The sequence below is a fragment of the Salvelinus alpinus genome, chromosome 6 (genome assembly GCF_045679555.1).
Source record: "Salvelinus alpinus chromosome 6, SLU_Salpinus.1, whole genome shotgun sequence".
Lineage (NCBI taxonomy): Eukaryota > Metazoa > Chordata > Actinopteri > Salmoniformes > Salmonidae > Salvelinus > Salvelinus alpinus.
This window is the reverse complement of record NC_092091.1, coordinates 18,507,278-18,523,421: the sequence shown is the minus strand read 5'-3', so window position 1 is coordinate 18,523,421 and position 16,144 is coordinate 18,507,278. Positions and strand designations below refer to the sequence as shown.

The 16,144-nt window shown below is 46.0% G+C and overlaps 1 protein-coding gene across 4 annotated transcripts in view; it reads left to right on the top strand.

The window, feature by feature from the left end:
- The first annotated feature begins 3,880 nt into the window (after positions 1-3,880).
- Positions 3,881-16,144, top strand: part of LOC139578286 (transcriptional enhancer factor TEF-3-like) — a 31,281-nt gene continuing 19,017 nt past the window's right edge. For all 4 annotated transcript variants that reach the window (XM_071405690.1, XM_071405688.1, XM_071405689.1 and 1 more), the window contains exon 1: positions 3,881-4,013. In XM_071405690.1, coding sequence (XP_071261791.1) covers positions 4,007-4,013 — 7 coding nt within the window. In that variant the 5' untranslated portion in view covers positions 3,881-4,006. The remainder of the gene's footprint in view (positions 4,014-16,144) is intronic.

The window sequence follows — 16,144 nt, the reverse complement described above, 5'->3', positions numbered from 1 at the left end:
ATTTGGGATGACGGCCACGGCGTTATATGAGAGGATGTTTTCATTTGGGATGACGGCCACGGCGTTATGAGAGGATGTTTTCATTTGGGATGACGGCCACGGCGTTATATGAGAGGATGTTTTCATTTGGGATGACGGCCACGGCGTTATATGAGAGGATGTTTTCATTTGGGATGACGGCCACGGCGTTATATGAGAGTATGTTTTCATTTGGGATGACGGCCACGGGGTTATATGAGAATATGTTTTCATTTGGGATGACGGCCACGGCGTTATGAGAGGATGTTTTCATTTGGGATGACGGCCACGGCGTTATATGAGAGGATGTTTTCATTTGGGATGACGGCCACGGCGTTATATGAGAGGATGTTTTCATTTGGGATGACGGCCACGGCGTTATATGAGAGTATGTTTTCATTTGGGATGACGGCCACGGCGTTATATGAGAGTATGTTTTCATTTGGGATGACGGCCACGGCGTTATATGAGAGTGTGTTTTCAAGCTTTACATTCCGGTCCCGATTAGAGGAGATTGTGTCCAGCGGAGCCCCTCCCCCTCTCTGCTGCCCCCATACACCCCTCCAACTGCCAACCCTCTCTGGCGTGGTCCTCAGTTGGTGCCCCCTGCAACCCATAGTCCTTCCCAACCTACAGCACCGGTGCCAGGGGTACTGATGAAGCTGTTACCTCTTGTGGATGGGGGGGTGAGGGGGTGGCAACACACAATAGTTTGAATAAGTGGGCCTATGTTTATTTCTGTTTTCATAATGAAAGTGTGTGTTTGCATCTGTATGTGTGTGTCTGTGTTGTGGGAGGGGCCCCTGAGCGCAGCACCAGCTGGGGGATTATCCTGCTGAGCAGGCCCAGGGGAGAGGGGCCGAGGTAGGGGATAAGGGCGCTGTGGAAGGGGCAGCCTGGTTTAAGGGGCTTAGGTCAATTAACCCTGCTGGACACTTTGACTTAGGAACCTAACCAGCACCCTAATGGCTTATGCCCCACAGATCTCACTCTGCACTAAACATTCTCTTTATCAGTATTGGATTCTTACATTGTAATTGCAGTTGTCCTTTCCTCCAGGTTACTTTGTGAGCAAAGTTATGAAACATACTCTTTTGAAGCACAGCAAAGATACAATGACCACAAAGACTATTTCACCATAGACCCCTTTTTTTTTAAAGTTACTAAGGTTCACCACCAGAGCAAAGAAATGGGCTCTACAGTGTAAGTTTGCCCTCCTCAGTTGTTTTACTTATTATGACAAGGCCTTAGCAGGGGTCTGGCCGAGACAGATATTCCATTACAACAAGTTTCATAACTATTCCAGAAAGCCCACCCTAAACAAACTGATTGGAGTAAACACTGTCACACTCATTTCAGTATGGTGTGCTTTACAGAGCTTTAGTTCAGTGCTTCTTTAGGGTCAGTCAGTAGTAATGAGACAGTCTGAATTCTACCAGAGGGGTACTACAAAGCAGGATCAATTAGTTAGCCAGCTAACTTGCCTAAATATTCTGACCATAACTTTTAATTTTTTAGAAAGATAAGTTTGAAATGGGAATGATCCAGTTTACTCAACAATGATAAACACATATTTAAGTTTAGCTTTCTTAATGAACCATAACATTTGCAGTTATTTCTGGTTGTTTATCAAAGTTAGCTGGCTAACTCATTGATCCTGCTTTGTAGTATACCTCTCTGTAGTGTTATCCCCATCATTCCGGTTTTTCAATTAGGTTAATATAGTGTCCATGTAGCCTGTACATTCCTGGGTTCTTTTGTTAACTCACTAAACTATAGTTCAGTATGGAGAGTCCAGAGAACGAGGGAGGGGGGAGAGGGAAAGAGAAACAGAGAGAGAAAAAATTGAGAGAGCGAGAGGGAGGGAGGGAGGGAGAGAGAAACAGTGAGATAAAACAGAGACAGACAATAGGGCCTAGGCTGTCATTGTAAATAAGAATTTGTTCTTAACTGACTTGCTTCGTTAAATAAAATAAAAAAAATAGGGAGGGAGTGTGAGGGTCATTACCTGTTGTTTGTGTATGGATGTTGATCTGTGTGTGGTCAGTTTGCCCCATGGCCTCTGAATAGATACATTGTCTCATGCGTTTGTTTGGTCTGTGTATTTTAGTTATCTCGGTCATGTGTGTGCATTCGTGTTGTGTGTGTACATGTATGGTTAACTGGCCAACTCATTTACGGGAAGCCCATTGGTACGTCAGGGGGCTCAGAGGAAGAGAGGGTGACTGGTTGGATGGAGATCGTTACTCACTCAGGGTTTTTCTGCACAGAAAAATAATGGGGGGGCTGCCTAAGCATTTTTTTTTATCCAAACAGTAAATCAGAATGGGAAAACGTTTTCAGTGTAAACTTAAAACAGCAAATGTTATCTCAGCCACATGGCTAAATGTGTAGAATTGCAGTAAATTTGCTTTAAAGCTAAATATTGTCACTGTGGTGAACAGGAGGACCGAATACAACCAGGCAAATCATGCTTCATACTGACTAACAATGTCAATAGCCTTAATTGGCAATTGGCAGCCCAGATTGCCTCTGGAGGAACACAAACAATGATTGAGACTCGTCCGTTTCTTGTGATGAGACATTTGTAGAGCTAGGAGTTATTCCCTGACCCCATGTCCTGACCAGTTCTCAAACATCTAGCCTGATCATTTCCTTGAGTGTTTCGAAGTGTAATTGCCTAAATAACCCTGATATGATATGATCTCCTCCTTGATGTGTCTGACTAAGTGTCTTTGTCGATCCCCAACCTGGGTTCAAATACTATTTGAAATCTTTCACATACTTTGAACATTTGCTTCAGCTTGCCTGTAGACTGCCAGATGGGCAGAGTTTACAGTTTTGGTGCTATTCTGTTAGTCCATTATTAAGCCAGGCAAGCTCAATCGAGCACAGATAAAGTATTTGAAAATGTCCATGGCGGTGTGTTTGAGATCCCAGTTTAATATATTTCCCAGTCTGTTACTCCTCTGCCTTCTCCTCGGCCCTCTCCCTCGGCCCTGTTCTCAGCCCTGTCCTCAGCCTTTGCTTCGGCCCTGTCCTCGGCCCTGTCCTCAGCCCTCTCTTCGGCCCTGTCCTCGGCCATCACCTTGGCCTCTAGGTGCCATGCTGTTTGTTTTCATGGCTCCATAATCTAATTTCTGATCCGAGGTGCTTTATCCAAGTAGTATTAGCAAATCCCCACTGATGTGATCTAAGATTTCATAGCATTTGCGCGCACGCCGCTCTTCATATGACCACACTCAGCTGACATAGCTATCGCTTTCCTAGATAGTTCGACCTCCTTAGGCTGACGTCAAATGACTAGAATTTTGTTGTGGTTTTTGTTTCATCTTAATTTTACCAGGAAGTTTCTTGATGTTTGAACGTCTTGTTTGAGGGAGATCTGGCAAGTTTTTAGCATGGGAATAGCTTATCATACATAGTCACAGACAGTACATAACTATGGATACCAAGACAATTCAAAGTATCAAATACTTAGCAGCATAATCAATATTTGAAAGCAATCCTTTAAAGCATATCATATGGTCATTCACTGTTTACGATGGGTATTGCCTTCCTATGCTCTTGTTCTTGGCCTAACATTCTTCTAGCCAGCACTCCTTGACTCAACCTCACCTGATCTAAATGTTATGTATTTTACTTTCTCAGGATCATTCTCCCCTGTCTTGTCCTGTCATTGGCCCCTGGAAGACACCATCTACACCCCACCCCAACCCCCTTCTCCCTCCTGGGTCTACCCCCCCCGATCCCTCCAACCCCAGCCCTGTCCTGTGGTCCCCCCCCTGCCCCCACCACGTCTGCGGAGTGGGTGCCAGCCCCCTCCCCTGGGGGCAGCAGTGAGGAGCTGAACGAGCCTCTGGACAAGGCTCTGGAGAACGATGCGGAGGGCGTGTGGAGCCCTGACATCGAACAGAGCTTCCATGAGGCCCTGTCCATCTACCCGCCCTGCGGACGCAGGAAGATTATCCTCTCCGACGAGGGAAAGATGTATGGTATGCCCAACCCTTTTCCCATCTATTCCCTGGTTTTATATGATGACTGACTATATGCTGTCCCCTCAAACGTTCATGTACATACACTCTTATGGACCCATGTCCCTTGAAATTGAAGATATGCCGGTATGCCAGTTATATCTGCACTGACCACTTTCCCTCACAAATAAGTCCTACATACGTATACACACATTTACTTCACACACAGTTCCCCCCACACACACACACACACACAGTTCTGAGTTGTGAGTGATAAATGGCAGTATCCCAGAGTACACACATAGTTCCACACACCCTCTCACTACCACCACCACTCACAGCACTCTGGTTCACACACCATGCTGGGTTTCTGTCCAGCTGTCCCTCCCCTCCGTCCACGTGGCTGAGTAGCGTGTGATGGCACCATGGATGTCACACACTTCTCCATGCTGCGACTCACGTTCTGATTGATACTTGACATAATCCGCTCACCTTCCCTCTCTCCCTCAGCCATTTCTGTACTATACTAGTATTCATTGACATTTTTGTAATTTAGCAGACGATTTTATCCAGAGCGACTTACAGGAGCAATTAGGGTTAAGTGCCTTGATTCGAACCAGCGACCTTTCGATTACTGGCCCAACACTCTTAACCGCTAGGTTACCTACCGCACTATTCGATTACATAACTATGGTGAGGGCATGTTGTTTACCCCGTTTTGCCATATCTCATTATCAATCATACATTTATGTCAGACATACATTACTTAATTTCTTGTTGGCCTTCATACCTATGTTACGTCATTGGCTTTTAAGTGTTGCAGTCCAATTAACATTTTTGAATAAAAAAGTTATATGCCATGATAAGGGAAAATATCTAGATAAGCAATGTGTTTCGGACATACTATCACATTTCAGGTAGGACCCAAATGCAGACTGTGTCGAAGTAACAGTGTTTATTACAGCAACAGGGGCAGGCAAACGACAGGTCAATAATCCAGAGTAGTGGGGCAAAGCTACAGGATGGCAGGCAGGCTCAGGGTCAGGTCAGGCAGAGGTCGGTAAATCCAGAGTAGTGGGGCAAAGCTACAGGACGGCAGGCAGGCTCAGGGTCAGGGTGGGCAGAAAAGGTCAAAACCTGGAAAAACAGGAACATTCAAGAGACAGGAACAGAGGGCAGAATGCTGGTAGGCTTCACGAAACAAAACAAACTGGCCACAGACAAACAGAGAACACAGGTATAAATACACAGGGGATAATGGGGAAGACGGGCGACACCTGGAGGGGGATGGAGACGAGCACAAAGACAGGTGAAACAGATCAGGGCGTGACACATACGCAATGTAGAAGGATTGTTTTGTCTACCATAGAATGCTGTTAGTACTATAGAGTGCTTATAGACCCTTCAGAAAGCCATAAAGGGACCTGGGAAAAGAAAGTTGGAGGAATATGTTTCATGATTAACAACTCATGGTGTGATTGTGGTAACGTACATGAAGTCCTTTTGTTCTCCCGATCTGGAATATCTCACCATCAAATGCTGACCGCATTACCTCCCGAGCGAATTGTCTTCGGTCATCACCAATGCAGTGTTCTCTATATTCCCCCCCAAGCCAACAACGCTACGGCTCTCAAGGAACCCTACTGGACTTCGTGCAAATTGGAAACCGCAAATCCTGCGGCCGCATTTATTGTAACTGGAGACCATTTCCTGCAGTCAAATAACCCAAATCGCCCTCTTTTGGCCTCATGGGTGGAATGTTAAAACATTTTTTTTTTTTTTAAACAGATGAAAATCCGGTGATCTATGTTTTGTTATTTTTCAGTTTAGTGCCTCCATCAGTCGCACTGTTTGATGCAATATTTTGCAGTCGCAGGTTTGACTCCGCGAGTGCTGCTTGTGTTCTCCGTAACAGGTCGATGGCCTCTGTGTCTGTGGGCAGAGACTTGAGCCCATCATCCACATAGAAATCTCTCTCCACGAACTGTCAAGTGTCTGCTCCGTGATCTTGCTCACCTTCTTGAGCGGCTCGCCTGAGCCCGTAGACAGTGACGGCAGGACATGGGCTGTTGCCGAAGTTGTGGACCTTCATCCTATACTCAATTTTGTTTTTGTGATGTCATTGTCTCTGTACCATAAGATTCTCAGGTAGTTTCTGTGATCTTCTCTCACAACGAAACAATAAAGCATCTGTTGGATATCTGCTGTTATTATTACATGTTTTTTCCTGAAGCGGATGAGAACTCCCAGAAGACTATTGTTTAGGTCTGGGCCTGTGAGCAGCATGTTGTTGGAGAGACCATACTGCTGTGCATTGGAGTCGAAAACTACCCTGATCTAACCCGGCTGATAGACCCCGAAGGTCGGGGTTGGACCACAGAGTGAAGGAAAGGCAGCCAACAATGAGCTGTTGGAAAAGCATTCCAGGTGAAGCTGGTTGAGAGAATGCCAAGAGTGTGCAAAGCTGTCATCAAGGTGGCTACTTTGGGGGGGTGGCTACTTTGAAGAATCTAAAATATATTTTGATTTGTTTAACACTTTTTTGGTAACTACATGATTCCATGTGTTATTTCATACTTTTGATGTCTTCACTATTATTCTATTATAATGTAGGAAAAAAAATAAAAATTAAGAAAAACCCTTGAATGAGTAGGTGTGTCCAAACTTTTGACTGGTATTGTATATATATACACAGTACCTTTGGAAAGTATTCAGACCCCTTGACTTTTTCTACATTTTGTTTCGTTACAGCATTATTCTAAAATGGATTAAATCAAAACAAATTCCTTAGCAATCTACACACAATACCCCATAATACCAAGAACCCAATGGTCACTCTGACAGAGCTCCTCTGTGGAGATGGGAGAACCTTCCAGAAGGACAACCATCTCTGCAGCACTCCACCAATCAGGCCTTTATGGTAGAGTGGCCAGACGGAAGCCACTCTTCAGTAAAAGGCACATGACAGCCCTGTTGGAGTTTGCCAAAAGGCACCTCAAGACTCTCAGACCATGAGAAACAAGATTCTCTGGTCTGATGAAACCAAGATTGAACTCTTTGTCCTGAATGCCAAGCATCACGTCTGGAGGAAACCTGGCACCATCCCTACGGTGAAGCATGGGGGTGGTAGCATCATGCTTTGGGGATATTTTTCAGTGTCAGGAATTGGGAGACTAGTCAGGATCGAGGCAAAGATGAACAGAGCAAAGTACAGAGATCCTTGATGAAAACCTGCTCCAGAGTACTCAGGACCTCAGACTGGGGAAACAGGATAACGACCCTAAGCACACAGCCATTACAACACAGTAGTGGATTTGGGTCTAGTGTCTGAATGTCCTTGAGTGACCCAGCCAGGGCCCGGACTTGACCGAGATCGAACACTTCTGGAGAGACCTGAAAATAGCTGTGCTGCGACGCTCCCCATCCAACCTGACAGAGCTTGAGAGGATCTGCAGAGAAGGGAGGAACTCCCCAAATACTTGTCGTGTCATACCCCAAAAAAACTTGATGCTGTAATCACTGCCAAAGGTGCTTCAACAAAGTACTGAGTAAAGGGTCTGACTACTTATGTAAATGTGTACCTTTTCATTTTTATAAATTTGTAAAAAGGCCCCTTGACTTTTTCCACATTTTGGACTCTGACATTGCTCGTTCTGATATTTCTTACATATGGGATAACATCTGCAAAATGCCCCTCTCCCCACTGGAGTGATTAATATATCTGAGGGTTTAGATCTTAATAAGGTAGTTACCTCATACAAGTACTTGGGAGAATGGCTAGATGGTACACTGTCCTTGTCTCAGCACATTTTCAAAGCTGCAGGTTGAAGTTAAATCTAGACTTGGTTTCCTCCATCATAATCGCTCCTCTTTCACCCCAGCTACCAAACTAACCTTGATTCAGATGACCATCCTACCCATGCTAGATTATGAAGATGTAAATTATAGATTGGCAGGTAAGGGTGCTGTCATGCGGCTGGATGTTCTTTCCATTCGGCCATCAGATTTGCCACCAATGCCACCAATTATAGGACACATCACTGCACTCTATACTCCTCTGTAAACTGCCCATCTTTGTATACCTGGCACAAGACCCACTGGTTGATGCTAATTTATAAAACCCTCTTAGGCCTCACTCCCCCCTATCTGAGATACCTACTGCAGTCCTCATCCTCCACATACAACACCCATTCTGCCAGTCACATTCTGTTGAAGGTCCCCAAAGCACACACATCCCTGGGTCGCTCCTCTTTTCGCTGCAGCTAGCGACTGGAAGGAGCTGCAACAAACACTCTAACTGGACAGTTTATTTATTTTGTATTTTTAACCACTTTTTGATCTTGTCTAGTCGCTGTCTTGGGAGAGGCTAAGGTGGAGTAATGTGTCCTCCGAAACATAACCCACCTAACCGCGCTCCTTAACACCCGCCACCTTAACCCAGAAGCCAGCCTCACCAATGTGTCAGAGGAAACACCATTCAACTGACGACCGGAGTCAGCCCTCAGGCACCCGGCCTGCCACAAAGAGTCGCTAGTGTGCGATGAGCCAAGTAAAGCCCCACCGGCCAAATCCTATCCTAACCCGGATGACGATGGGCCAATTGTGCTCTGTCCTATGGGACTCCCGGCCATGGCTGGTTGTGACACAGCCTGTAGAAACGCTTCTAGCACTGCGATGCAGTGCCTTAGACCGCTGCACCACTCGGGAGGCCCCAAACTGGATAGTTTTATCTCCATCTTTACATTCAAAGACTCAATCATGGTCCCTCTTACTGACACTTGTGGCTGCTTTGCGTGATGAATTGTTGTTTCTACCTTTTTGCCCTTTGTGCTGTTGTCTGTGCCTAACAATGTTTGTACAAATTTTGTTCTGCTACCAGGTTGTGCTGCTGCCATATTGTTTCGCTACCGTGTTGTTGTCATGTTGTGTTGCTACCATGCTATGCTGTCATGTGTTGCTGCCATGCTGTGTTGTCTTAGGTCTCTCTTTTTGTAGTGTTGTGGTGTCTATCTTGTCGTGATGTCGGTTTTGTCCTACATTTTTAATCCCAGCCCTCGTCCCAACAGGAGGCCTTTTGCCTCTTGGTAGACTGTCATTGTAAATAAGAATTTGTTCTTAACTGACTTGCCTAGTTAAATAAAAAAAAATCTGTGTACGCAACCAATAAACTTTGATTTGATAGGACACACTAGGTCTTGCTGGTAGACGTCTGCTAACAGATGGCTTGCGATAACGATAGCTCGTCTTCTGGTGGTGGAAAAGCGTTGGGTCCAAACGGAGCGGGTGGTTGTGTGCTTTTCAGAGGAGGTCTGTCATCTCCCCTCTCTGAGCCAGCTCCTTTAGCCATATGCTAGGCTATCTGGGCCCGGCGAGTTCAGAGCCGTCCCCTGATCAACTCTAACCCCTTATAAAGCCTGCAATAATGGGACGGAGGAGAGGGGGCAGGTGTCACATTCTGTTTTAGGGGAAGAGAGGCTGGGGAGGGAGGGGAGGGTGGTGAGAGCTGGGGGGGCGCACTGAGGTGCCCCTTCCTCCCCACGGGGGTCAGGGGCGGGTGATGCGTGCCAGGGAGCACGATGGGCCGTTAGGAATGGCATGCGCTTGGAACCGGGGTTCAAGGCAGCTCCGCTGTAACCCTATACCAGAATAGACGTTTACCCTTTGAGTGCTTGGAGTGAGGGGAGGGAAACAAATAAACACCAAGGTAGCGGCGGTGTCTTGTGCGGCTCCGGGGCATTCTGCACCTGTCCCTGGTGTGTGTGTGTGTCTTTATGCCTCCCTCCTCTGTTCGCTGCTATTTCTGGGATTTATCATGCACCCCCCCCCCCCCCCCCCCGTCAGTCTGTCAGTGGGTCTGTCTACCTTTCAGCTAACCTCCAACTGCTCCCCAAGTTCACCACAGCCTCACGGCCAGACAAAATTTACTACATGAGAAAAGAGACAAGACTGAACCCGCTGCCCCCCACACCCCATCAGCCCCTAAACAGCTAAGCCCACCCCCCACACTGACCCCCCACCCTGTATATCAGCCCTGTCAGGGTCATTGACAGACCTTTCGACACATTGCTCCAACTCAACTCATTTCAACCTAAAGCTATGTTAATCTCATTTTAAATCTCGTTTTAAATTTAAGTATATCATTACATGAAGTGAGAGGAAAACCTATGGAAATACACTACCGGTCAAAGGTTTTAGAACACCTGCTCATTCAAGGGTTTTTCTTTATTTTGACTATTTTCTACATTGTAGAATAATAATGAAGACATCAAATAACACATATGGAATCATGTAGTAACCAAAAAAGTGTTAAACAAATCAAAATATATTTTATATTTGAGATTCTTCAAATATCCACCCTTTGATGACAGCTTTGCACACACTTCCCATCCAACATGATAGAGCTTGAGATGATCTACAGAGCAGAATGGGAGAAGACTCGAGACTGTAATCGCTGCCAAAGCTGCTTCAACAAAGTACCGAGTAAAGGATCTGAATGTCTAACAATCTGTTTTTGCTTAGTTATTAAGGGATATGGTGTGTAGATTGATTAGGGGGGGAAACTATTGAATCCATTTTAGAATAAGTCTGTAACGTAACAAAATGTGGAAAAAGTCAAGTGGTCTGAATACTTTCCGAATGCACTGTATTGCATTTCCTGTCTACAACACTGAACAAGTGCCATTTGAGGCAACAATGCCATATTGAGATGGGGAACCGTTCATTTTGTAGTATGCGTGTAGATCCTCTTCATCCAATTGTAATTTCTTATATCGAGAGGAATGTTTTTGTCTCATATTTCCTCATGCATTCATGGCATTTTTCTCATAATAGTCTGGCCGTCATGCTTATTACTCACTGCAGTTATTAGCTCGCCTATTAAGACAGTGTCACGGATATTGTGGAAGTTTTTGTGTGGCAGTCATTCGACATGCATTGCCAATGAAAACATTTCCTGGCTTCCATGGGTCCCGGTTGTGCTTTGCCCCATCTGACTAACGTCCGGCGTGTAAAGTAACGGATCCACCGGGTAGAAAGGCTTTTCAGAGCCGGGATGACAAATGATGTGTGTTATAGGGGAGGAGGGATGGACAGTTGGATAAGTGCTTTGCCACAAGGTATAGGATACCCATATAGGCCGTATATGAAAATAGCACATTTGATAGTGGAAATGTTGGTTGTTTATTTACAGTGATTGAATAATTAAGTGATAATGCCCAAGAAGCTCAGTTTTAACCAATCAGCATTCAGGATTAGACCCACCCGTTGGATAATCACTCATAACTCTTCTTGTAATCACTTTTATTATTTACATAATCAGAAAAAGGCCCTAGTCTTATGCCTTATGCAAAAATAACTGACATATTATAATATTTTATTCAGTCATCATGTTCTTTCACACCTGCTCTCCCGCTATACCTCCTATAGTGAACATCTGTTTTCTCTGGCCTTCATTGCAAGGGTTTTATTGCCGACAAACATCTTGACATGTTTGTCTCTCTTGTGTAGACGCCAACGTGCCCTGCAAACAGAGAGCAGCAGTTTTTTTCTGTCAACCCTCATTAATAACAGTGTATGATGTAAAGGAAAGGCCCAATGGAAATAAATAATTATCCTCCTCACCCAGGTCCCAACTTTCCCAGTCAAGTGAGAGATTCACTGGACAGAAGGCTGTGTGTAGCTAGTAGCCTTTTGGTAAAGTGCTCCTGTGTCATGTTTCTTTTGTAATTGCAGCTGAGACAGGACAGAGTTCTCAGTACGGTCACCATATCATTGCTGAGTCTCCAGAGTGAGTACTACTGCAGTGGGGTCACTGTTTTCTGTCTCCAGAGAGAGTACTACTGCAGTGGGGTCACTGTTTTCTGTCTCCAGAGAGAGTACTTGAAGGCATGGCCAGGTCAGGGGTTTGCTGGGTAGTGGGTAGTGGCGACACCTGAGGATGAGGCTGGAGCGGTGCAGGGGGCACAGCACAGCAGTCACATGGGGGAGGTCCTGAGTCTGAACCTGACCCTGGATCTGTAGCCCTAGCCCCTGTCTTGACCTTTACTCTCACATGCGATAGGATCCTCCCAGGGACTTTGAGGAATCATCACTGCATTTCCACTAAGGTGCCTCCAGAATTCAGACATGGCTGTCTGCTTGGCTCTGACATGCATCTCACCTCTGTCTAAGGCCCTGATCGAATGCTCTCTCATTACGTATCCCAAGATCTGACATGACTGGATAGATACAGTTGAAGTTGGAAGTTTACATACACTAAGGTTGGAGTCATTAAAACTTGTTTTTCAACCACTCCACAAATTTCTTGTTAACAAACTATAGTTTTGGCAAGTCGGTTAGGACATCTGCTTCAAATCAAATCAAATTTTAATTGTCACATACACATGGTTAGCAGATGTTAATGCGAGTGTAGTGAAATGCTTGTGCTTCTAGTTCCGACAATGCAGTAATAACCAACAAGTAATCTAACCTAACAATTCCACAACTACTACCTTATACACACAAGTGTAAAGGGATAAAGAATATGTACATAAAGATATATGAATGAGTGATGGTACAGAACGGCATAGGCAAGATGCAGTAGATGGTATAGAGTACAGTATATACATATGAGATGAGTAATGTAGGGTATGTAAACATAAAGTGGCATAGTTTAAAGTGGCTAGTGATACATGTATTACATAAAGATGGCAAGATGCAATAGATGATATAGATTACAGTATATACATATGAGATGAGTAATGTAGCGTATGTAAACATTATATTAAGTGGCATTGTTTAAAGTGGCTAGTGATACATTTTTACATAATTTCCATCAATTCCCATTATTAAAGTGGCTGGAGTTGAGTCAGTATGTTGGCAGCGGCCACTAAATGTTAGTGGTGGCTGTTTAACAGTCTGATGGCCTTGAGATTGAAAAACAGCTTCTGTCTCTCGGTCCCTGCTTTGATGCACCTGTACTGACCTCGCCTTCTGGATGATAGCGGGGTGAACAGGCAGTGGCTCGGGTGGTTGTTGTCCTTGATGATCTTTATGGCCTTCCTGTGACATCGGGTGGTGTAGGTGTCCTGGAGGGCAGGTAGTTTGCCCCCGGTGATGCGTTGTGCAGACCTCACTACCCTCTGGAGAGCCTTACGGTTGTGGGCGGAGCAGTTGCCGTACCAGGCGGTGATACAGCCCGATAGGATGCTCTCGATTGTGCATCTGTAGAAGTTTGTGAGTGCTTTTGGTGACAAGCCGAATTTCTTCAGCCTCCTGAGGTTGAAGAGGCGCTGCTGCGCCTTCTTCACAACGCTGTCTGTGTGGGTTGACCAATTCAGTTTGTCCGTGATGTGTACACCGAGGAACTTAAAACTTTCCACCTTCTCCACTACTGTCCCGTCGATGTGGATAGGGGGGTGCTCCCTCTGCTGTTTCCTGGAGTCCACAATCATCTCCTTTGTTTTGTTGACGTTGAGTGTGAGGTTATTTTCCTGACACCACACTCCGAGGGCCCTCACCTCCTCCCTGTAGGCCGTCTCGTCGTTGTTGGTAATCAAGCCTACCACTGTAGTGTCGTCCGCAAACTTGATGATTGAGTTGGAGGCATGCATGGCCACGCAGTCGTGGGTGAACAGGGAGTACAGGAGAGGGCTCAGAACGCACCCTTGTGGGGCCCCAGTGTTGAGGATCAGCGGGGTAGAGATGTTGTTACCTACCCTCACCACCTGGGGGCGGCCCGTCAGGAAGTCCAGGTCCCAGTTGCACAGGGCGGGGTCGAGACCCAGGGTCTCGAGCTTGATGACGAGTTTGGAGGGTACTATGGAGTTAAATGCTGAGCTGTAGTCGATGAACAGCATTCTCACATAGGTATTCCTCTTGTCCAGATGGGTTAGGGCAGTGTGCAGTGTGGTTGCGATTGCGTCGTCTGTGGACCTATTGGGTCGGTAAGCAAATTGGAGTGGGTCTAGGGTGTCAGGTAGGGTGGAGGTGATATGGTCCTTGACTAGTCTCTCAAAGCACTTCATGATGACGGAAGTGAGTGCTACGGGGCGGTAGTCGTTTAGCTCAGTTACCTTAGCTTTCTTGGGAACAGGAACAATGGTGGCCCTCTTGAAGCATGTGGGAACAGCAGACTGGGATAAGGATTGATTGAATATGTCCTTAAACACACCAGCCAGCTGGTCTGCGCATGCTCTGAGGACGCGGCTGGGAATGCCGTCTGGGCCTGCAGCCTTGCGAGGGTTAACACGTTTAAATGTTTTACTCACCTCGGCTGCAGTGAAGGAGAGGCAATGTTACCAAATACTAATTGAGTGTATGTAAACTTCTGACCCACTGGGAATTTGATGAAAGAAATAAAAGCTGAAATAAATCACTCTACTATTATTCTGACATTACACATTCTTAAAATAAAGTGGTGATCCTAACTGACCTAAGACATGGAATTTTTACAAGGATTAAATGTCAGGAATTGTGAAAAACTGAGTTTAAATTTATTTGGCTAAGGTGTATGTAAACTTACGACTTCAACTGTAGATAGATAGATAGAAGCTACGTAAAGAAACCCCTTGCCCTTGCTTACACCTATCCAATAGGGGTAAATCACTGATTACTTCTCGGACATATTCAAAACAGGCGAGGAGTTGGAGAGAATATTTAAGCAATAAGGCCTGAGGAGGTGCGATATATGGCCAATATACCACGGCTAAGGGCTGTTTTTAGCACGATGAAATGCGGAGTGCCTGGACACAGCCCTTAGCCGTAGTATTTTGGCCATATATCACAAACCCCCATATGCCTTATTGCTATTATAAACTGGTTAGAGCAGTAAAAATAAATGTTTTGTCATGCCCGTGGTATACGGTCTGATATACCACGACTGTCAGCGAATCAGCATTCAGGGCTCGAACCACCCAGTTTATAATATTATGTAACCGGTGGAGAGATACAGTTCTGTATGGATTCAAATGAAACAGAGTAAACCGTCAGCTGCTGCTGTTACAGTGAGTTCACCTTTGAAACTTAATGTTCACATACTGTATCTTTGAATCCCGGTCTAAGTCTTTACAGCACGACTGTTCGATTCCGGTCCTGGACGGCCAAAACGCTTCTGTTTTTTGTTTCTACCTGGTGGTTAATTGCACTCACCTGGTGTCCCAGGTCTGAATCAGTCCCTTATTAGAAGAAGAGGATGAAAACCAGAAGTGTTTTGGCCCTCCAGGACTGACAGTGAACAGCTTTGCATGGACAGCTCCATAGCAGATAGTGTCAGTAAGAGAGAAGTGAGCTAGCCAGTGGCTTCAGAGACGGGCCTGTGTCAGGAGTCTCCACGCCACCACTCCACATCGCTCGGCTAGTTATCCTATCCGAGGGGAAATCGCACCCTGCCAACACATTCCTGCCTGCGGCCTAAATCTGACCTTAGTTATCACCCAGAGACAGAGAGGCTGTCGGAAGCTGTACGACTGGCAGATGTGTGTTCAGAAAGGGGCTTGCTGTATGTGTGCGTGTGTGCTCTCTGTCTAACAGAGATGGTTTGTGTGTTACAAAGTGGCTGGCATGTTTGGCCTCATGTCGATCCCATGGAACGCCACTGTTCAGAATAGATGGAGAGTAGACGTAAGAAGCTGGGTCCTCTGTTGTCGTCTGTGCTGGAGTCTGGAGTGGCTAGCGAGGCTGGGATGGCTATGTGCTATGGTGTGAGTGGATGTCCTCTAGCGTCATGAGGGTGTGAGTGTTTGTACACAGAGGTCAAGGGGTGTAGCTGCGTGCGCACACACAAGTACAAATACACACACACACAATAACCCAGTATGCCCCCATGGGGCAGGCAGCAGAGAGAACAGATGCAGGCCCAGTGCTGCAGCAGGCAGGGCAGTCAGGGTGTTGGTATGTAAGGAATGCTCTGGGAAGGAGAGAACACAGAGAGCAGGGACTGACCGTTCAGGGCCAGAGAGGAACCCTGCCTTGTGAGAGGAGGCAGATTTATGACAGGGATGGAGGGGAGGGTTGCACCTGCACCTTCGCGTGACACATCCTGCACCCACCGCTAACCCCTCTGACCTTTCCCTGAGGATGTGAGGGTGAGGGGACCAAGGGTGTTTCTTGGCGCTTCCAGATGATCTCTAGACCAGCTGCGTTCCCAGAGTCGGTCACTGCTCTGCTCTGGAGAA